The sequence below is a fragment of the Bos taurus genome, chromosome 3, assembly GCF_002263795.3.
Source record: "Bos taurus isolate L1 Dominette 01449 registration number 42190680 breed Hereford chromosome 3, ARS-UCD2.0, whole genome shotgun sequence".
Lineage (NCBI taxonomy): Eukaryota > Metazoa > Chordata > Mammalia > Artiodactyla > Bovidae > Bos > Bos taurus.
The window spans coordinates 109,740,369-109,763,896 of NC_037330.1; the positions used below are offsets into that span (position 1 = coordinate 109,740,369).

The following is a 23,528-nucleotide window of genomic DNA, read 5'->3' on the forward strand; positions in this document are numbered from 1 at the left end:
AAGTGTATGAATCTGGATATAGTTATTGATGTTTTCTGAACTTATATCAGTGGTTTTAGGGCAAGACTGACATTAGAGTGATTTTCTTCTATTTGTCAAACTTAACAGCTGACACACATAGTTAAAGAAACTCAAACCATCGGGATTTGTTAGTTAAGGTAACCAGTGCTTCTTCAGCATCAGTAACAAGATCCTTCAAGAACACAAACTGTACCATGAGGGTTGCACAGAGTCTGGGGACATGGAGGTGAGGGAAGCCTGGGGTGCAGGATACATAATAGCAAGATGGCATCAGACTGAATTCTCTGATGTTCTGGAGAACATAAATAGGGTAAACATATAAAGAAGGGACAAGTTTTTAATATTTAGGTTGGAATCCTTTAAAGTAGTTGAGTTCCTCCTAGGTAAGGAGCTCATTCTTATGGGGATTCCTGCTTGGTTGGAGGCCTCAGGTCCTGCTAGGGTTCCTTTGAGTCAAACATTTGCAGACCGGGCAAAGAGCGATGGGGGCCTGGAGTCAGCTCCATCCGAGGGGGACAGCCACTCCTGAGCTTCCCCTTGCGGCAGCTGTGAAAGGGCTCTGAAGCAATAGTGAAACCGATGAATCGCTTTACGTTTGAAGGGATTTTTACGTGAGATCTTCTGATTTTTTAAATGTTCAGTCAGTTCAGTTCAGTCGCTCAGTCGTGTCCGACTCTTTGCGACCCCATGGACTGCAGCACACCAGGCTTCACTGTCCGTCGCTACCTTTTAAATGTTAGCAACCAATAAAAATATTTTCAACACCGAATAAAAATTATTTGCAGACTGAAACTGGCGGCCAAGTTGAGACCTCTGAGTTTAGTCTGTTAAGTTCAATTATGAAATGAGAAGTGATATAGCTGAGGTCACGCAGCTGTGCAGTCCAGGGTTGTCTTGCGTATCGTACCCGGGCCGCGCACCCACCTCTGGGCCTGTGCAGATTCTCCAACTCATTTCTGTTTCTGCTTCTCCTACCTAGTAAGTCCTCTCACCACTTGGCAGTTTGCAAGCCTGACTTCTTGCTTACTCCTCTGTCCACCCCACCCAGTGTCTGTTATTTAAATAAAGGAAGGAGAGTCTAAGAGACCCAATGTCTTATTTAGATGGGGGAGAGTTTTTTAATTGTATTTTACATCGCTTTATTTCCCCCCTATGGAGCTCCAGGCCCATCAGAGTTGGGTTTTTTTTGACATGCATAACTTCCCTGACCAGGGGTCAAACCTGAGTGCCCCTTGCAGTGGAAGCACAGTCTTAGCCACTGGACCACTGGGAAAGTCCCCAGGGAGAACCTCTTTAAACCCCGAGTTCCATGTGCATGCCCAGCACTGTTAAGTACATTGCAACTCATTGAATATCCCAACAGCCCTATTATTTAGAAACATCAAGGAACTTGTCTAGAATCCAGGACTTTACGATTCTTAAAGCCTAAATTCTTTCTACTCTTTCACACTAACTCCCTTTACCTAAGTCTGAAGTGCAGTAATGATGAACACACACCAACAGAAAGTTTGGAGCAAAGCTTTTCTTTTTATTGCAGTTATTAGTGAAAGTTACACTTCAAACTGATGCTAAGCAACACTAAAACCATTAATATTTTAAAATCAAGGATTAAAAACAAATACAACATAGAACTCTTCCAATACACAGAATGGCAGAAAAAAGGAGTGGTTCTGTCACAGGACACTTTAGTGACAGCTTGGCTCAGAAAGAATTATGACAATTTCTTTAACATAAAATATTGTAAGTGACTGAACTGCTTAAAAAGCGGCTTGAAGCGTCTCAATCTCAACCCTAGGTTTTTTGTAGTAAAGATTTTTGGGGGAACATAATTTAAATACCCCCCAAAGCATTTTTGTTTAAAAACTTTATTTGCCTTCTGCTCGTCTTAATGACATACAGTCTTCAAGGAATTAAAATGAAAACCATCTCCACAGCCTGGCCCCCAAGTACACAGTGATAGGACTCCGCATTTGGTGTTTCTCAGTATACAGTGAGTACACATATATCATAGATTAGCTCCCACCCACCATGTAATCCAATTTCCTCTTAATAGTATGCAGCCGTCAAGTTTAGTATCAGTCAAGATTTTATCTTACAGCATATTAAGAACTCAGACTCACTCCACTGACTCCACTGTTTTAACTAATATGACTGTGTAACCGAACATTAACAAAGGAAGGCTTATAGATAAACATTTTGAAATTCTGCAGTCTCTAAACTACAGTAAATTGTTCTTACTTATGAAAAGCCAACAAAAAAATATAAGGCCAGACCGGGTGTAAGACAGGATAGGGAAGATGAAGAAGGAGGTTTGAGTGTCCATCGTTTTACCATGCTGAAAATTGGTTTCAGTAGAAATATTTGGCAAGAATAGTCAGTGTGGAAAAGGAGGATGGAGAAAGAGGTTACTCTGATTTTATGTAATAATTCAGTTTCAAAACATACTGATATTAACCCCCCCAAATATTTCACATCTGCAGTACAAATAGGCACACACGGTTAAGATGGTTAAAAAGTAAAATTTAAAAGGCTATTTGTCCACCTGCAGGACATCTGCAGAAGGCCCCACCCTTCCCACATGTCCTATATTTACATTTTACTTTTCAGAAAAGCCCCTTTAAAAAGAGCGCTATTTCCTCCTCCATTATTTTGGGTTTTAAAAAAAGCAGCAATTATCTAAAGTGGGAGCAGTTAGCCACGCTTTAGGGGTGTGTATCTGTGTGTAGTATAAATGTTCTCCAGAGTGAGTGGTCAGATTACACTGGAATGGTTATATTACAATTTTAGTCCCCCAAAACATTAAAGAAACACATTTTTTCTATATAAACTTATGTAATACACAGTGTTATAAACATAGAATATTTACACACACACGGACACACACGCCACTGCTTCCCACAGCCTATGAATGCATCCATATAGTCCACAAGAATGATCTTTATTCACAAGATACAGTAATACTTTCATGGGTCTATAACTGAAGACAAATATTAAAGCTACACATTATAGCAAAAACTGTTTAAAAGTATTCCTGAAATATCCAATGTTCTCAGCTATCTCACCCAGCAAGGTGGAGTTTTTTTTGTTCATTTTCCAAGCATGAACCTCCCCAACTTTATCCTATAAAACTAAGGCAGATATCACCCGCGTTAGTGATGAGCTAAAAGCTCAAACTGCCTGCAAGAAGGGGAGATCATCTATAGAAATAAAAAATAAATGTTGAATGCATTCATACCCTGTGTACCTCAAATGCATCCTTTATTTCTTAACAAAACAAACAAGCAAAGGAATTGCTTATACAACCTGTGGTGATGTGCCCTTTGTTTTTTTCCTAGAAACAGGAGCCCCTTACCCCCAGGAAAGTGGGTAAGTCTGTAAAAATGTAAGGTTCTGCCCACAATCCATAAAGATAACTGGGTCAGACACCAACAGGCTGCCTAAAATCACCTGCAGATGCTCCGAACTGAATTTAAATGAAGAAAAAAACCCTTTTAATATGATTTTTTACAGGTACATGGTGATTGGAAAGCAAGGTCAACTCTGTGAAGTGTTAAGTGAAAGAAGCACACTTTCCTTCTTAAAACCTAACCCCGTACTCCAAAAAACGGTACAAAAAGATCTGCAAGAAACAAAGGGATAACAAATGGATAATTATCTGGTTGTGCAACAGCCTCTGATGCCAATCCACAGCAAAAATGCCTGAAGGCAAAAGGCAAAGTTAGTTAAGTTTTGATTATCTGATGGTTTCATCACATTAATCTAACTTGAAATACAATCACAGCTGCCATAGCACCACTAAAAGGAGTTTGGTTTTTGGAGTTGCACTTTTTCCAAAAATGATTATAAAGAAAAATTCAACCTGTGTGATAGCTAGCAGGGGAGAAATGAAACAGGATACGTTTGTAGGCGAACGCCATACCATGATAAAGCCTCCGTTTCTCTTACATTTGTTTGATAAAATGATCCAGGGTGGTAACTAAAGATACTTTCATAGGGGCAAACTGGAAATGAACACTTCATACAACAATATTCTTTTATCTTGAACCTCTGAGTCGCTTTTCTTTTTGGAGAACTCAAGCACTGTCACAATCATCCTAATCTTAGAACTACTTTGTGAGGGAGATGAGGGCAGGTATTATCAATACCATTTTACAAGAGCCTAGACATAAAGAGATTAAGGAAACTGCCTTAAGGACACAGAGCAAATTAGTGGTAGAGCTGACTAAACTCCAAGTCTTAGCTCAAGTTTTAGAGGCCTTTAAGATCCCCTGGGGAAGGGAATGGCTACCCACTCCAGTATTCTCGCCTGGAGAATTCCATGGACAGAGGAGGCTGGTGGGCTACAGTCCATGGGGCTTCAAAGAGTCGGACCTGACTGAGTGACTAATACTTTGACTACCCTCAAAGGCAACAAGCTCTCAACCATCTTTTTCCAGTTGTGATCTTCTAAAAGTTCTGGTATTTGAAACTTATTTTGCTTTCTCCTTTATAGTTCAGGTTTGACTACAAAATGAATTAAAAATTTTAATATGGAACTTTGCACACACTAAGAGGCGTATAGGTGAGAGATCTATCTACAGAACTAAGGTCTGAAATAATATGTAAATTAAGAGGACATAGTAGTCTTAAGTATTCATTTAATACAATTTTTATATATTTAAGGTGACATGTCAGAATCAGTTACAAATCTTCTGATGTTTAAATCAGAGTCTGATTCATTAAAACTAGAAGCTACATTAATTTTCCTTAAGAATATGGGCATCACTGTTGCAAAAAACTGAAATGTTACTTTCAAGAATAATTTTCTCTATTACTTTGCTATAACATCCTATTTCAGGTACATATTCTGTACACATTATCACTCTACAGGTAGCAAAAACCTTTATGGACAGAGAGAATACCTGCAGGACTAACACTTTCAATCTTAATTCTCATTTAACCAAGTTAGGATTTCTCTCTATCATTATTAACTAAAGTTACATTCTAATGATTCTTACTATCTTTTTTCTTTTATCCCTCCCCCTTTTAATAGTGTGTGTGTTTGTGTGTGTCTGTAAGGGGGAGGAGAGAGAAGAACTGCACGACTCATAAATGGCATAAAGCACTGACAACATCCCCAAACAGAATGATGGCACTCAAGTAGATCAAAGAATGGTATGTCAAAGAAAAAACTTTAGAACCCAAACATGAAAACAGTATTCAGAGAGTCTCTCAATCAAGCCATAACTTGTGGTATGTGATCTTTCTTTCCAAAGTATTTTAAAGACACTTACTCAAAGCAGAATTCTATATAAACTGCCTCTAAATCCTTTTTCTTTCTTTTTTAAAGAGGAGAATGGCTGTACTCTGGGCTAAGAAATGAGAAAGCTCCTGGAAAACTTTTTAAGAATCTTACGGGGACAAAGTATTAGATTTTGGTTAGTGCTTGCTAGACCTGATTTCTGAATTAGAAAAACAGCACATGCAGGATCATCATCAACACTATGAGATCATTCCCTTTCTATGAAACAGGGAGATATTCGCAGTTAATCACCACCAGAGATCCAATCCTGTTGCTACCAAAACCAAATGTTTACCTGCTACCAAAGGTTCCTCTTGTTAAACTCCCTGGGATCAAACTGTATCCATTAACCTGGCTGGACTGTTTATGTTAGGCAAAATTCCCTCTTCATCACAGCCTACCAGTGTTTTCCCCAAATCTTTTATCAAAAAATATTTTTTTTTTACAGGAAAGACAACCTTGTCTGGGAAGGTTCTGTTTTGTGTTTTCTATATAAAGGGAAAAGCTGGAGAAGCTTTGTTGATAGCAATTTCGCGGCTCTATTTAAGAAAAATACTTCATTTTAAAATTACAATTCAGAAGCAACGTCTCTGATGAAGACAGATGTACCTTTAGATCTGGGACAACAAACAACATAAAATACAGTTAGTTTACAGTGACACTTTCTTAGGTTCAAATCACAACAGTTCCTCTTTTACAATGTGACTATGAGAAATAGGTAAGTATCAAACAATTTAAGCTTTCTGTCCAAAAGGATTCCAGCAAAGAAACCTTTTCCTTTTCCTCATTTCCCCCCTTACTACATACTCTTACAAACCCACTAGTCCATTTCTTCACAAAGATCTCCTATCACACCTGCAACATTTTTTGTAGAAAAGTTCTCCCTTCTTTGGTTCTAAAAATAAAGGGCCAAATTAAAGGATTTTTGTTTGTCCTTCCAACTAAAGCCATGAAGTAAATAAAGCTGGAAAGTTTTAGGCACTAAATACCAGAGTGATCTCCCTCTCTAGTCTCTGGCACAGCCTTTTAAACTTAAAACATAACACTGTAGATTTGCATATAGTCAATTTTTAGAAATAAAACATCACACAAAAAAGCAAAGTTCTAATGATCGATATTCCTATCTGTTTCCTACTCACATAAGACTATTCATGACAGCTCTAAGAGGTGACTGTAAGCTTGAGCACGTCACCCAGTACTTCAGCATGGTAATTCAGCACTGATGCTGGGTACCCTGATTTATGGAGCCAACCATAAACAGTGAAATAAGCTCTACATGTCAGGTTCCTAAGAGCTTTTGGAAGAAAAAAAGAAAACAAAGGAGGACTTCTACTTAGAGCTGCCTTAAAAATACTGGCCTACAAGAATTATATGCCTGACAGTCTAGGGCAATGTTGAAGCATAATGAATAAAACTATTAAAATTATGACCACAATAAATATCCTTAAGAGGGGGGCGTATACTTGCAACAAAAACATATCTGACTGCTCAAAACATATTTAGTTTTTTAGTATCAACAAATTCCTATAATCAGAATCAGTTCAGTTCAGTCGCTCTGTCGTGTGTGACTCTTTGCGACCCCATGAACTGCAGCACGCCAGGCCTCCCTGCCCATCACCAACTCCCGAATACCAACCTTCAATTACAACTTGATATCAGGGTAAAGGAAGTAGCTTAGTGTATTATGAATATTTAAAAGCCCACTGAAACTGGCAAAAATGTGGGGGAAAAGTGATATAACTAACATCTACATGAAATCACACGCTGATTCATTTTAAACTGTTTCACACAATATAAAAATAATATTTTTCCGATTATAATTACTTGAAACTTTCTCATTTACCCCTCTCAGTGAAAGAATATAGTACGGCAAAATGTCATACATTAAACCCTGATAAATTAGAATTTAAAGCTCAGAGGGTGGGATCAAGTTTATCTTTTAATCTCTTACAGAAAAAAATTGGCTTACCAAGAAAATTCACTGTGTAAAAATACAATGGAAATGTTTTACCTGTTTAAGAGAATTCACTTTTTTCATGTACTTTTATAAAAAGTTAACGTCAATACAAATAATCTTGATCTCTTCGTCCATGGGGTCACCAAGAGTTGGACACGACTGAGCGACTGAACTAAACTGATTCACTAGGAAACTAAAGTGACTATATTACACTTGAAATTAATATTATATAATACTTTTAACTGTCCTCCAATTAATTCAAATTCATAATTATTACTTAAATGTTTAATTAGCTGAAATACAGTATTAATCAGTCTTTATCTTAAGTTTAGCCACTTAAACTCTGTGAAACAACTTTAAAAGTATGGTAGGGTTAAAACAATTTTAAAAGCACAGTAGGAAAAAATTCAGGGTAGCAAGTCTTCCATATAATATAATTATGGCAGAGGAGGGACACCCCATTTCAAAGTCAATTATCACTGACTTCTGGATCACTTGCTGTTTTCCAGGTCTATAAAAATGGTATCATAATCCTAATGCTGAATGATGTAACCATTTAAGCAGTTCCAACTGTAGCTGAAGTTAGAAAAAGAAGTGTAACAAGCTGGCACCAATCCGCAGATCAGGTGAAATCAATCCAGTCTGTTAGTCAGATACTTAAGGGGAGGAAATCCTATAGGAAAGTTCCACTTCCCCTCCACATTTAGAAATCTGTCTAAAGACTGTCTTTTTTAATGCCCACTATATAAACAACATTAAATATTCTAAGTTAGAAAATAGTGTTAATGGTTTATTGGTAAAAATCCAAACTCTAGAGTTTATGGAATTAGTAGTTTGGTTGGTATGTTAACATTCCATCTTATCTTAGCTGATATTACAAAGAAAGAGGAAAAGCTAGAAATATCTATAAAAATAAAATACCTTAAAACCAATATCTAAGCAAAATATAAAAGTTGTGCACAAATTGTCAATAAATACAAACATCACAATAGAAAAATTAATATTAAAAAAATAAACCCATAATCGCTATTATGACATTATAAAAATGAAGACGTTTACTGTGCATGTGTGTTTGCAGACAGACACAGTACACTCCAAACAATCAATGTAATTTCACTATCATTATTACATAATGCAGCATACAAGGTTACTGAGGTGTGGTGTTCTTTTGTCTGTTTTTTAAGTTTATTCTTTTCTGGAAGAGTGCTCACCAAGTTCACAAGCAAGAACTGGTTAGGTGATCATTTACTGCTGTTTACTACTTCTAGTTCAAGGGAAAACTGCTTCCTGATAGATTACTAACTTTCCAACCAGTAGGAATAATTCTGCTATTATCCTTCCTTTTACTTCTCTCCTCCAAAGCCTGATTTTTACACGTTCAATTTCGAATTAACCGATCGTACAGATGCACTGTCATCATTTCCATCTACGCTAGAAAGAGAGGGAGACGTTTAGAATGTATCTTGCTGCCTGAAAGAGAAAAGATTTCCCTAAAGATAGAGAAATACCATTTTACTTTTCCTATTTCCTTGGTGAGTTGGCTCTATCTTTCTGTGCAGTCTTCTTTAGTAAAGAGTAATTAGAAAAGGCCACCAATAGATATTTACAAAAGGGTCAATATGCTGGAGGGGGAGAGGGTAGCCTATCACATAATTTCTGGCAAGTTACCATTGACTTTGGGGGTTTACTACCGTACTCGTACCCTTGCTAAAAAGTTCAGCAAACTCGCTGTTTTGTGTGCCATATAGATTACCTTCAACACAGCCGAGAACTGAAAGGGTTACTTCTGTTAAAAACTGTGTTTTTAAACCTACAAAATACATTTGGTGAGCATTTACTTAGATACTTTACTTGAATAAAAGCTATATTTGGTTCCCTTGGACCAGATTCAGGACAACAAATAACATTATTTATATGAAACGGTCATACTCTTGGAGTTCTAAAATAATTTATCTTTTAAATTTTTAGCCTCATGCTATTTGAAAAATAAAAGTCTACAGCACCATCTTCTGAAAAGGCACTTTCTAAGAACCGCCTTGCTTTAAAAAATGATTTAAAATTTTAATTCAGCGTCTACCCTGAAGAACATCTTTGCTTTAATGATACCCTAACATAGATACAACATTAGAGTTTGGTTACCTCAGATATTGATTTCAAAAAGGAAGTGAGACCAATGGCTGGATGGATGATTCAACAGCATCTTAATTTTGTCATTCTGTTGGCTACCTGATACTTCAAGAGGGCTTCTCATTGGTAAATCTCAACCCTCCATATGAAATTTATTAACCTTCTATCTTTAATTCAAATTAAAATCTTTACTTTCCATACTTCAAGAGCAAAATATTCTTACAACAATGTAAAAATATAGAGCACTATCTTTGATGGGTAAAGAAAAATAAAATTCAACTAGTAGTAGATAATATTAGCACAAGCTTTGACCACTGTATCTCAGTTAAAAGAAATTATTTTGATCAACATGGAAAACTAGAAACTGAAATGTACCACTTTTAAAAGCAGGAAAAAGTAAAAAATATTTTTCCCTTTGAGGCTATATATATATATATATAGAGAGAGAGAGAGAGAGAGAGAGAGAGAGAGAGAGAGACTGAATTTTTCTTCCTGTGAATCAGCTTAGGTTTCACTAATCACAGTATCATTTCTAGTATTGCCACTGATCACAAATGTTCTTAGTATATGTAGGAATTTTTTTAAATGATTTTTTTGGAGAAAATTCTCACTTTCCCATCTATGTACTGATTTTACACATTATTCTTTGCTTTTTGACTCCTACAGAAGCACAAAGTGCTTTATATGATCAAGTGAGAGGAGAAAAGGAAAATACAGACAGCCTCTAGAGTCAGGGTTATACTACCACTCACAAAGGTCTCACCTGGTATAAAGTCTCGCAAGTATTATTATTGAAGCTTTAGGATATCCATGAATTCTCAAAAAGAATGAAAAGGATTAAAAAAGCCAAAATAAAGATACCATTCCAGTGGTGTCTTTTTACAGCTTGACTGGATAACTCACAAAAGATAATTTAAGTAGCAAGTTACTGTTAGTGGCAACTTGTCTTTAAAAAGTATTCAACAGGAAAACATCTAAGAGGATGAATTAAAACAACTATTTAAACCAGATTAAATGATACTGAATAAAATTTACGCAGACCTGTCAGTTAAGCCTCTTGGAAAAACATCACTATCAAGTTTTAATAGCAAGACTACAAAATATTCTAGCTGTATCCAAGTGGCTAAGCTTCATGAATTTCATAAAAATCACTACCTATGGTAAATTCATATTGGCCTCTGAATCAAATACCCACAAAATTTCTTGGATAAGAATCTCTAATTCCTAGTCTATAATTCATCAGAAATAGATCCTTCAGATTTATTACTGGCATTCTGAGTGTTCACCTTTTCCTTAAACATTGAGATCCTCTGCCAATCATTTCTAAGGAACGGCAACTCAGCTTTTATTCTCCTAGACATAGCTTAAGTCTGTCATGACTAAGCCTGTGATGAGGTCTGTCATACTAAAATCCATTAGAGAATATGTAAGTAAACTTTAGGCAGTGGTGGGTCATTAGAGAACCTATTATAGTTTGGAAAACTAGTATAGGTGTTTAGAAGGCTAGGAGTCTCCATGCTAGAAGGAAGAGATGAATCTTTATCAAGTGCCTTCTAAAACACCCAGTATACTCCTACTAGAATCCCACCTAGACCCTCTTCAAGGAAGATAAATAAATTAATAGGTTATAACCAGGAAGATTTTCATAGACAAATACTTTTTCTGAGAAATGTGTTAAAAGGTAAATATTAAGAAAAAAATAAAGGGCATCTGTATGTCTGTGAAAATAAGCCAAAAACCAGTACTAAGGAGGCTGAGGTACCCTTTTTCAAAACTCTTAAAGTAAAAATCCACATTTCTAAAACAAAGAAAGAGTGTCCTGACATTAAATTGAACCTAAATTGGCAGCACCCTTTGTTATCTTGATATTTCATGTTCTTAAATCTTATTTAGGAAAAAAAAAAAAAGTTTAACACCAGCCTTGAATCCTGCTCATCTCCTTACTGTTTAGTGCAGTAACTGTCAGACTCTACTTCATTAAATAAATATAGCAGCTACAGTATTATAAATGCATGGTCCTCAATGCCATTAACTTGATACTGTAATATGAAACATGTATCAGCACTTTACATATTTGCCATCCAGAATATACATTAAGCTCCCAATTCTTCTTCACATGAAAATCTATTATACCAGTTGCTGGGACTGACATTTTAAAGTCACTCATATATCACAGAAAACAGCAGAGAGAAATTTAGCATTCACCGTATGTATAGTTAGTGAGCAAGGGCAGGAACAGAAAGGTCACTGTTGAGTTTCATGACCATTTAAACTCAAAACAATCTTTTTTTCCTCCTTTTTTTAAATAAAAAAGATCAGTGATTCTACACCAGAAGTACAATAACAATTAAAACAAATTTCAAAAAATATGTGCCATTTAGTCTTTTATCTTAAAATTCTAAGCACAAAGTTTCTTATAATTAAGTTTGATACACCAATTTGTTAGTAAGCAAAATAGAAATATACTATACATATTCTTTCAAGTTAACCAACTTTAAACTAGCAATGTTGAAACTCTAAGAGCACCCTTTATAAAGAACTCATTTCAAAGGTAAAGCTTTATGTTAAAAAAAATTTTTTTTCCTCTGTAAAAGTCCTTCTAAATAGATTTAAATTGTGGGCTTTACTTTAGCACATGTGAGATTAGGTGACTGAAATTAGGTAAACCAGGTAAACAGGGGGAAATTATCTACAGTTCTTCCCTAGGCCCTAAAGTCTCCCACATGAATCTGTGAAACTCCCACTGATAAAGAAGATGCTTTACTCATACTGAGCAAACATACGCCATCAGGTTTTACCATCTAAGATACACTATTTCCTTCTCCTGTCTATGTTCTGGATTATATTCAGTGAAACTTCAATGTAAAAAAAAAAATACAACCGTTATAGACATTTTTTGGAGGAGGAGAGGCGGTTGGGAGAAAAATGTATATACTACACAAACATCACCTTATGTAAAGAGCTTTGAAACAGTGTTGTAAATTGCATCTCAGCAACTTCAATATAATAAACATACAAAATACAGTACTTTCTTAATTTTCTGGCAGGGGGACAAAAGATTTCATACCTGTTGGAGGACGTGGGCTCAGATTTTAGGCTCAAAATACAGTAAATTGGCATTACATGGATAACAGGTAAGAGAGAAACTAAAGAGCTAATCCATTTGTTTTCATGTGCAGATGGAATTCTGAAAGGTTAACAATGCCCACTGGAAACAATCTGTAATATCTACACTCTGAACCAGTGCAAAAAAAAAAAAAAAAAATTTGCAATTTTCATGAGTTACAAAGTGCAAAGCTCCCTTGAATCCAAGGTTACTGATAAACTCGGTTTTGACAGCTTTATAGTATTTTTTACTATCTTAAAGTGAAGTTAATAAAAACAAAAGTTCTGCAAAAAAGTTTTTCAACATTTCAGTGATTTAACTCATTTCAAATGATAACTTCCTTTGTCACCATCTCCCTAATTTTAAAAGGAAAGTTACACTAGTGATGAATTAGCAAATAAAGTTTTAAAAATATCATTTTATATTTTCCTGACACATTTTAGTAAATGAAAACTGGCAGCTTACCAGTATGATTCTTCAATAAACACGAGCTCTTTTCAAAAATTTAAATGTCTTCTATATCTTAAGCTAGTCATTGTCATTAATTAAATCAAAGTTCTTCAACTTTAATATTCAAGGTCAAGACTCATTTAGGAAATTTAGCTTCCTTCATTTTCATAATGATTTTTATAAGACATGATTTAAACTTGAAAATTATAAAACTTTCCTTCTGAAATTAAGGCTATATTACTTTGCCCTTTTAAAATTATGGAGGTGCCTGTTTCTCCCATGATTTGTGGTAAAGATGTAAAACAGACACAGCTTTCTTTTTAAAACTGCTTATTGCACTAAAAGAGAGCAAAAACAAATTGTCAGTTCTTAAAATAAACATGATTATATTTCTATAAAAGATGTTGCCAATTCAATTTTATAATTATTAAAGCACTATTCTAATAAATATAAAAGAAAAGGAAGCTATACTTCAACACACATACATATATGTTTATATATACAACACATATATATAAAAATATATATATGAAAATCACATTAAGGTATGAGAGGCAGCAAGTAAACTAGCAAAAAAAAATTAAAAGAAACCTCAACAACCCTTCTCTCTACCCAATTTCAGAGACCTCAACCCTACACGATTCCAATCATGTAAAACATTTACCCTTTATAAAAGCTTTAAGGAATTTCCATGTATAACACATAGAAACAGAAGACTTTAGAATAGTAGCATCAGTTATAGAGAGAGTTACAACTTTTGACAAGTTTTCTTTTTTAATAGCAGCTTGAACAAATTCACTAAAGAAAAAGAATGGTTTAGGTGCTACTGCTTATGTACACATTGCACAAATGGCAAATGTAAGCTGAGGGCTGGAGGGGGCAGACATTCGCTCTCACAAAACCATATTTTATATATATATGTATATATAAAATAATTTTGTTTCTTAGGAAAGCAATACCAAGAGTTGAGGACTCAAAATTGTGTATGAGACAAGAGATAGGAGTAGGGTGTGCAAAATAAAAATCTAGTTTGCCATGCTTCATATTCAAATGAACCAGATACATGAATATTTGAATGTCACTGGTAGCATCAGGGGAAAAAAATGTAGGTGAAGAAGGCAAGGGAGGTAGAGAGAAAAATGAAAGTGGCGGTGGGAGAATAATAAAAGGGAAAGACGGTTCCCCGACGGAATGAACTATAAAATATATACAGGGATACATATATATCTACTATCAGTGTAGATCCAGATATATATGCATATGCAGTATGCATGTATATATGTAAAATATACAGATAACTTTTACAAGAATACATGAATGCACATTAATTTTTTTGCACACATCATTGTGAACAATCACTTTGATTATTCATATAGGTGTAGTTTTAAAAAAAAAAAAAACCTTCATTTACTTTTTCTTTACTTTTTTTTTTTTTTGCAAAGAGTTGTGCTGCCAAGCAACTTGAGGTAAAGGCATTAAAAGGGTTAGACTACAAGAAAGTGAAAACAAAACAACCGCGATACTTCCTACAGGAGACCGCACAAAAAAGCAGTTGGCTGGTTTCATATTGCATAATGGTGCTGTGTTCCTTGATGAAGTAAACAATCTTCCTGTATCAACATAAAATCAGACCCTGGCCCCCACACAGTGTTGGTTTCTGTATGGCTGGAGGCATCCTCACCCAGCTGACTCCACTGGAAACATAAGTTGTATGTCGATTCATCTTCCAGTTCTTCCTCTCAGAGAATATTCTTAGACTTTTTAAGCAAAGTACATTGTGCGTAAGGTATCTTGGTGAATCTGTACAGCCTTGGCAAGAGCTTGTGGATCTCGTCCATTGCTCTGTCCTGAAACGTGACTTCCTTCAGCACTGTAAGAAAAGTGGCAATGAGCACAAAACCAAACCCTATTCTGATGTAATAATTCTGAAGAATATTATTTGTAGAAAAATTTTTAAAATTAAAAACAAAGAGACCAGTGTAATGAACCCTGACATGTCTGTCATCTAGTTTCAATAATTATGAACTCAACGCCAATTCTGTTTTACTTTTCTCACCCCCCCAGGATTATTTAGAAGCAAATCCAAGACATCCTACGATTCTGTCTGAATGTATCACTTTTATTACTGATAATCTCTCCCCTGAACTAATGGTAAAGCAACAAAATCACTACATCACGCTATTACTAATAAGCCTAGACTGTACATCTAAATAGGAACCCTCACCTTGGACAATTAGTTCTATCAGTGCTTTTTATTTGGCTCACTGACTCTTTTAATAGCCTGTGGAATGTTAATTCTCAGTGGCAGTACTTTATGGCAAATAGAGAGGCACATATATGCTCACTTACACATAAATACTTAAAAAGACATTTCCCAAGAAAATCCTAACACACAGCGTATTTGGATTTGGGTGAGAATCTGTGCTTGTTACGCGTCTGTATTACCTGTCATGTTCTTTGTCCACGAGATGATATCTGGCTCTAAACGCCACCAGGTGAGCATAATACGCTGGTGCAGGTATAGAAACAGAGCGTGTACAGCGCACGTAAGTGTGGCAGAGCTGGTAAGTTAGCAGCTGAAGTTCATCTGCAGTAAAGCAGTTATCATCCCATAAAACATGATAGTGTGAAGGTCGGCTGGTACCCTAAGGAGGCAATGGAATATTCTGCTGATGTCTAAACTTCTAAATAAATATTTACCACATCTTTGTACATTAACAAAATACATCTTAGTTTAATAATCCAGTGGCGGGGGGGGGAACCACAAAATTTAGCTGATTCTGGGTATGTATCCAAAAGAAGTAAAAACAGGGACTCAAACAGATGTTTGCACACCTGGGTTCAAAGCAGCATAATTCTCAATAGCAGGAGGTGGACACAATTCAAGTATCCACTGATGGCTGAATGTATAATAAAGGGCAGTGTGTGTGTGTACGAGTGTGTGTGTATGTATATAATGGAATACTATTCAGTCTGAAAAAGGAAGAAAAATCTGCCACATACTGTAACATGGATGAAACCTGATGTTTCCAAGGCACAGTCCTTTATATTTGTGATAAAGGTCAACTTTTCTGTTTCTAAAGCTTATGTTCTTAACATGCGTGTATGTATGCTCAGTCCTGTCCCATTCTTTGTGACCCCAATGATGCACCAGACTCCTCTGTCCATGGGATTTTCCAGGCAAGAATACTGGAATGGGTTGCCATTTCCTTCTCCAGGGGACTCTTCCTGATCCAGGGATTGAACCAGCATCTCTTGTGTCTCCTGCACTGGTAGGCGAATTCTTAACCACTGTGCCACCTGGGAAGCCTTAAACTTTCATGATGTTATGCTAAAACGAGTCACAAAAGTACAAATATTGTACAATTCATTTATATGAGGTAACTGAAATAGTGAAATTCACAGGAGGCAGAAAGTAGAATGGTGATCGCCATGGGTTGGAGGGAGGCGGGAATGGGGAAAAGTGAAAGTGAAAGTCGCTCAGTCCTGTCTGACTCTTTGCGACCCCATGGACCATACAGTCCATGGAATTCTCCAGTAGAATTCCACTATGGAGTGGGTAGCCTTTCCATTCTCAGGGGTTTTTCCAACCCAGGGATTGAAGCCACGTCTCCCACATTGCAGGTGGATTCTTTACCAGTTGAGCCACCAGGGAAGCCCAAGAATACTGGAGTGGGTAGCCTATCCCTTCTCCAGTGGATGTTCCCGACTCAGGAATCGAACCAGGGTGTCCTACATTGCAGGTGGATTCTTTACCAGCTGAGCTACAGGGAGTTAGTATTTAATGAGAACAGAGTGTCTGGAAAGATGAGAAAGTTCCTGAGACAGAAGGTGGTATGACTGGACAATCATGTGAATTACTTAATGCCACAGAACTATACACTTGAAAAACAGCTACAATGGTACATTGTATGTTACGTGTTTTTTAAAACCCAGAACATTTAACTGAGTGCCTATATATTAGTTACTATGCTACAGACTGTGAATTGCAAAGAAAAATAAAGCAAAGCCAAAAGTTTGTCCTCTCTTGGAAAACGTAATTCAGTAGAAGAGTAAAGGAAACAGAGCATCTACAATTATAGAACAACCAATAAGTGGTTACAGTATTACTGGTACTTAGTCCTGTATAAGAATACCAAAGGAAGTAACTATGAGAGTGAGCCCTGAGGGTTCTTCACCAAGAGAGGAATGAGGGATATTTGGCCTTTTGGGGGTGGGTGGGGTGAGCAGACACTAGAGAGAGTGAATGGCCTTAACAAAACACAGGGGGCATAAAACTCCATGGTAGATTTAGGGAACAGTTAATCGACTAAGATGAAGAGAATATGGAGCCTATGGAGAAAAAAATGAAATTGAAATGAACATATGGAATGAGACTGAATGATATGCTTAGGAATTTGAACTTTTATCTGTAGGCAGCAGGGAAAGCACTGCACAGCTTTGTTTAACAGTAAAGATTTTAGGTGTGGTAAGAATGGGGGTTAATGTAGTATCAATAATGTCAGTAGTAATATGGAGGATGGGTTAGAAACAGAATCATGATGGAGCAGAAAATAGAAAATCTGCATAGATTGATTACTAGTGATTGAATCAAATTGATTTTGATGATGGGTAATCAAAAATCTCTCAACAAATAAAAGTCCAGGACGAGATAGTGTTCCTGGTGAATTTTACTAAACATTCAAGGAAGAATTAACACCAATCCTCCTCAAACTTCCAAAAAATAAAAGAGGAGGAAACTCTTCTAAACTCATTTTACAGGGTTAGCTGGCATCACCCTTCTACCAAAACCAGACAAGGACGTCTCAAGAAAAGAATTACAAGTCAATATCCCTGATGAACACAGACACAAAAATCCTCAACAAAATATTAGCAAATCAAATTCAACAGTACATTAAAAGGATCATAAACCATGACTGAAAGTGAAAGTCACTCAGTTGTGTTCAACTCTTTGCTACCCTGTGGACTGCAGCCTGCCAAGCTCCTCTGTCCATGGAACTCTCCAGGCAAGAATACTGAAGTGGGTAGCTGTTCGCTTCTCCAGGGGATCTCCCCAGCCCAGGGACTGAACCTAGGTCTCCCACACTGTGGGCAGGGTTCTTACAGTCTGAGTCACCAGGGAAGCCCAGATTTATTCTAGGTTGTGAGGATGGGTCAGTATCTGCAAATCAGTCAATGTGATTTGACCACATTAACAAAATTAAGGATAAAAGTCATATGATCATTTCAATAGAAGCAGAAAATGCATTGGACAAAATTCAACACCCATTTATAATGAAAACTCTCAACAATGTGGGTATGGAGGGAACATACTTCCTTTTTTTCATGGACATGCTTTGCAGCATGGGGGCCTTACTTCCCCAACCAGGGATCAGATCTGTACCCACTGCAGTGGAAGCATGGAATCTTAACCACTGGACTGCCAAGGAAGTCCCAAGACTTCTCTTTTTGATTTCAGAGAAGTTTGAAATTATAATAAATCTGGGAAGACATGTAAAGAATGGTCTTTGGTCCCTGTGAAATATTCCTGGTTATTTGCTGACTAGAGTTAATTTTCAATTTGGTGTACCCCCAAAATACTGGTCCCTAAAGTTTCTGGTTAAATACATTGGAGAAATAGTCCTGTCTTGAAAATTTATAATAACCATTTGCATGTGAATAGCATCCAAAAGTTCTAAAGTAAAAAAAAAAACAAAACAAAAAAACCCCACCTGTTTAATCAGCATTTCTAAAATTTACATGAACAGAGAATCTTTTTCTCCCCTCTGTTATATTTATTAAGAAGTTATAGCAGTAGTGTTCAGATACATGGAGGAAAACATTATGTACTCAAATGATACAGATTTTAACTCAGAAGGTACTTTTAACTTTGTTTTGTTGACTGTTACCACCCACCATAAAAATGTACCACACTGATTGTAAAGAGGAGCAGATGTAAGAACATATATAAATGAACGGGACAGTAATTTTAAAGCCCTAAGAGTGAAACCGGGGTTAGTGTATGTGGAACATATAAAGCTTTAAGATATACAGTTAGGTGCACCTTCCTGAAGTTTCTATTTTAATCAATAGCAAGTAAACTAACATAGTTTAGGGCTACAGATGTCTCTCAGACATCACGGGAATGTGGATTCACTCTCCGTTGCTGAGCAGTTTGAGAAGCACTGAATTACAGCTTATGTGCTACTAAGTATAGCTAACAAATTGACAAAAAGATTTTCTGAAAATAAAAGACTTAAAAAGTTATGTAACAAACTTAAAGTTTGTAATTCTACAACTAAACTCTCTCACATGCTCAATATCTGCCAATAAATGAAGAAGTTTTCTATGAAGTATTATTATCAAAAAGAATATATCAAAGGAACAGTCAGGTTACATTAAATTGAAGATCCAGTTTCGGGTGACGACTTCCATTAAACTACTTATATTCTGGTATTTTCATAGAAATAAGTCCTTCTCAATGTGAAAAAGGGGATACGATTTAGTTACTGAGAGTTTCATCTAACTTCAGACGGAAACAATCTGAAGTGTGGAAAAGAATATTTCTTTCTCCTTTTTCTGAGATGCAGAAGAATGGAAGTTCTTGAATTACTTCACCCAAAGTCTGGGCTTACCTGTATCCCAGCATGACTACAGAGGTAAAAATCAAACTCATACGGGTGGGTAATGTCTGTGTCCACCGTCGTTCCAGCCGGGATGTTGCCACTTCTTCCGACCTAGATTCATTTGGTCAAAATTTAAACAAACAAGTCAAAGGTAAAGAATGTATCTGAAAGCACTTGTAAAAAGATATAAATACACAGGCTGATCCCATGCTTCACTACTTCCAGCCTGAAATAATACTTGAGAAGGTATTAAGAGCAGACCTCATTCTAGTCCTAGTTCCTATTCTTAAAAGTTGCTAAAAGTAAGAGCTGATCAACAATGTTTTATTCATCTCCATGGATGCTTAGCTGGTAGTTGATCCCAATATGGGCTGAACACTTAAAAAAATTGTTTTAGGAAGTAACTTTAAGTGCTCCAATTTATAACATCCGTGCATGGCAGGTTCTCTGAATATGTAATTCTTATGAAAATTAGCATTTTTCTCAGAGAATCCTATATTTTTAGAGTGAAAGGATGCTGACAACAACATAAGTAAGCTAGAGTCATCATTTGGTAGCTATTTATATGTCAGGATTTTACATACATTATTTCTAATTCTGATAATCCTGCAAGTTAAGCATTCCCATTTTGGGGCAAACTATGGCTCAGGAATATAAAATAACTTGCCCAGTAGCATACAGTAAAGGCCAGGACAGTCAAACATGGAAATGATTACAAAGGCCTTATTTCTTTTATTTCATATTAGCAGGTTCAACATCTTATAAGGAAATAGACACCATGATTGTCTCTAAGTAATACATGATGTGAACGAAACAGGTAGAAGTTCCTGATAATGACAGGCTCCTAACAAAACAATTTAAAATGCATATATATACTTACCTCTAGCTCCTTATCCCTAACACATTTAAAATCATTAATTATAAGTCGAGGTTTATAAGGCTAACAAATCAGAAACTATCCTACTGACTCAGATATTCTTTCTGCCATGTGAGGGCCCACCACCAGGTGCGGGCTTCAGTTACAGCCTTGCAGGGCAGCCAGCTAGCCTTCCCCAAGTCACAAAACAAAGAAAATAGTTCACAGTCTTACTAAATTACGCCTATTCTTAACACCCAGATCTCCTTATTAACACATATAAACAGTTTCACTCTGTTTACAGGGGCAGCAGAATGCCTGGGATCATATCACAGCGCCACCGAGTTTCTAGTCATGAGATCTAGGACACAGTGCTTTCCTTGCTGTGCCTATTTCCTCATTTATAATGATCTCTCATCTATTATGATTAGGAGGTATTGAGAGCAAAGGTGAAAGAGAAGCAAATAAATGAAGGAAAGGCACAATTAAACACCAGTTGCAAGAAATCATTAAATCTAACTTAGATTTTCCTAATCCAACTTCTGAAGAAAGCTTTGGTTTCCTAGGTATAGAAATGTAGCTAGTAATTTGGGGCAAAGGACTTTAACAACACGGAGGCCAGAATAAAACTACCATTACTGCTATGAGAGGTGTGGCAAAGGACAGTAGTAAAAGCACCCTGGAGCCAGACTGCCTAATAAGCTTGCCTAATTCGAGTCCCAGCTCTGCCCAGTACTAGCTTTGTAACCTTGGGAGGTTATTTAACTTCCATGTGGCAGAGTTTCCTCCTGTGAAAACTGGGGATAATAATAATAAAGTTCCTCATAGTGTTGTTTGTGAGGACTAAATGAGTTAAACTTATAAAGAAGACCCAGAACAGTGCCTGTCATCATGCCCTCTTTCTCTATCACAACAACCATTACCACCATCCTACAACTAGTTAACTTCCACCGAGTGCTCAGCGTGTGCTAAGCACCGTTCTAAGTATATTAACATGTTTTAATTTTAAAAAATTATTTCAAAAACCCAAAATAATGCAAATATTAATGCTATCCAAACCTTGTTTAGAAAAAAAAAACAGGCACAGAGATTTTAAGTTATTTGCCCGAAGTTATACAACAAGTGCAATCAAAGACCAGGTATCAAAATATATACCAAATACAAGACACACTCCTCTCTTTCTCAGTCTTTTCTAATGATCCCCCTTCCCAAGAGGACACTAACCCTTGCAATCCTCAGATTTCTCTGCTCTAAGGTTCGCAAGATGGAGGCAAAACACTGGAAATGAGTTAGCTTGCATGAATTTTCACTAATCACTCTATGATGTCCCTCATTTGTAAAATTAATTTTTACAAGAGATTTTGAAACTAGGACGTAACTTTTTTCTTCTGAACACTGAAGGAAAATATGAATAAAAAGAATAATTTAAAAACTCTAAATTTCTTCACAACAACAAAAAAGTATAACGGGATTCTGAACATCTGGAGTGCTCCCAGAAATTCTAGGAGGTTAAAAAAATTATCCTGTTTTGATGCCTCTATACTCATAATCAAGCTGTTTTGTTGTAACCTACTACCATATGTTAGAAATCCTGCTGTTGGCAGAGAGCCTTTGTTAAGTGCTCTATGAACCATATGATATAACCTTTGCTTGGGACAATAAGTGTTACAACAGATGCAAGATTACCCTTTCAGTTCTATCAGCACAAAACAGTCGAGTGTGGTGTCTCTTCTGAACTACAATGTAGGTTATTCCAGGTTGATAGTCTTTCTCCAAACTGATGCAGGCTTCTCGAATTGCTAGGAGTTCGTAATATAATACCTAGAGAAGATTAAATGGGAAGATTTGATAGAATCAGTTCTATACATACTTCAAAGTAAGATACTGATTTACACTCAGTTTAACTCATTACTTTATAGCTAACTATACTTCTCTATTTTATCCTGACTAATACCAGAGCATGGTCTTAGTGATCAAGGTTTACACATCCACAATAAACACTTTAAAAGGGAAAATCTAAGGAAGGGTCAAAATTTGACTGTAGGGGCTCTCAACTTAATTAAAGCTTCTAACTTCAGAACTAGACACCACATTATAAATACAGTACCTGATATAACCATAGTACGGGAGAATCCCGGGCAACCAACCTGCCTGAACTGCCCCTCTGAAACACCATCCCGATAGAAGATGATACGAGTAGGCTTGAACCGAGTTGACTTATAAAACTGAATGAGAAGTTCTCGGACCATGGAGGCGAGGTCCTGGATGATCTCCTGTCGGGGTCTCTGAACTCTTACAGTAGCACAGTATCTGCTTGGGTGGGCATCCATACTACCTACAACCTAGGTTGGAAGAAGTAAAGAAAAAAAAATAGAAATTAAGGTAATCAAAAGTGTATCAGTATGAATTTTACCATAAAAAATTGGAAAAAAAAATACCTAGATTTCATTTAAATGTGTATTTTACTATAACCTTAACAATCACTGTTCATTTTGAAAGTAATGAAAACAGACAATTCCAGTGACGAACAGAATAAGTGAAGAACAGAATAAAAGACCCAGTCTAGGGTCAAAAACTATTTTCCTCTAAGTAGGCTGTACTTTACATTTAACAATTTGATTCTAATTTACAGATGTTGCTGGTAAACCTAAATACTGGTAAAGATAGACAAAAAGATGTATATAAAAAGAACAAGAGGAAGAAGAAAAGTAAAAAAGAGGATCCATTCAAACACCTGTGCTTCCCTGATAGCTCAGTTGGTAAAGAACCCTCCTACAATGCAGGAGACCCAGGTTTGATCCCTGGATGGGGACGATCCCCTGGAGAAGGAAATGGCAACCCATTCCAGTATTCTTGCCTAGAAAATTTCATGGACAGAGAAGCCTGGCAGGCTATAGTCCATGGGGTCTCCAAGAGTCAAACACGATTTAACAACTAAATCACTACCATTCAAACACCTGATTTCTCTTACAGTTTAGCAAACCACCCCAGAAGTCATACTCAGAAGATTCTGGCATCCTCTTCTGGGGGCTTCCCTGATAGCTCAGTTGATAAAGAATCTGCCTGCAATGCAGGAGACCCTGGTTCAATTCTCGGTCGGGAAGATCCCCTGAAGAAGGGTAGGC

The 23,528-nt window shown here is 36.5% G+C and overlaps 1 protein-coding gene across 6 annotated transcripts in view; it reads right to left on the minus strand.

Moving 5' to 3' along the window:
* Positions 1-1,528: 1,528 nt before the first annotated feature.
* The window catches only part of AGO3 (argonaute RISC catalytic component 3), a 131,120-nt gene continuing 109,120 nt past the window's right edge, over positions 1,529-23,528 (minus strand). For 5 of the 6 annotated variants that reach the window (XM_024985218.2, XM_059881975.1, XM_059881979.1 and 2 more), the window contains exons 15-19: positions 22,551-22,745; positions 22,090-22,224; positions 19,557-19,658; positions 15,388-15,587; positions 1,529-14,812 (exon numbers count right to left, since the gene is read on the minus strand). In XM_024985218.2, the coding sequence (XP_024840986.1) occupies positions 14,704-14,812; positions 15,388-15,587; positions 19,557-19,658; positions 22,090-22,224; positions 22,551-22,745 (741 nt within the window). In that variant the 3' untranslated portion in view covers positions 1,529-14,703. The remainder of the gene's footprint in view (positions 14,813-15,387; positions 15,588-19,556; positions 19,659-22,089; positions 22,225-22,550; positions 22,746-23,528) is intronic. The other variant, NM_001001133.2, reaches the window with a different exon arrangement.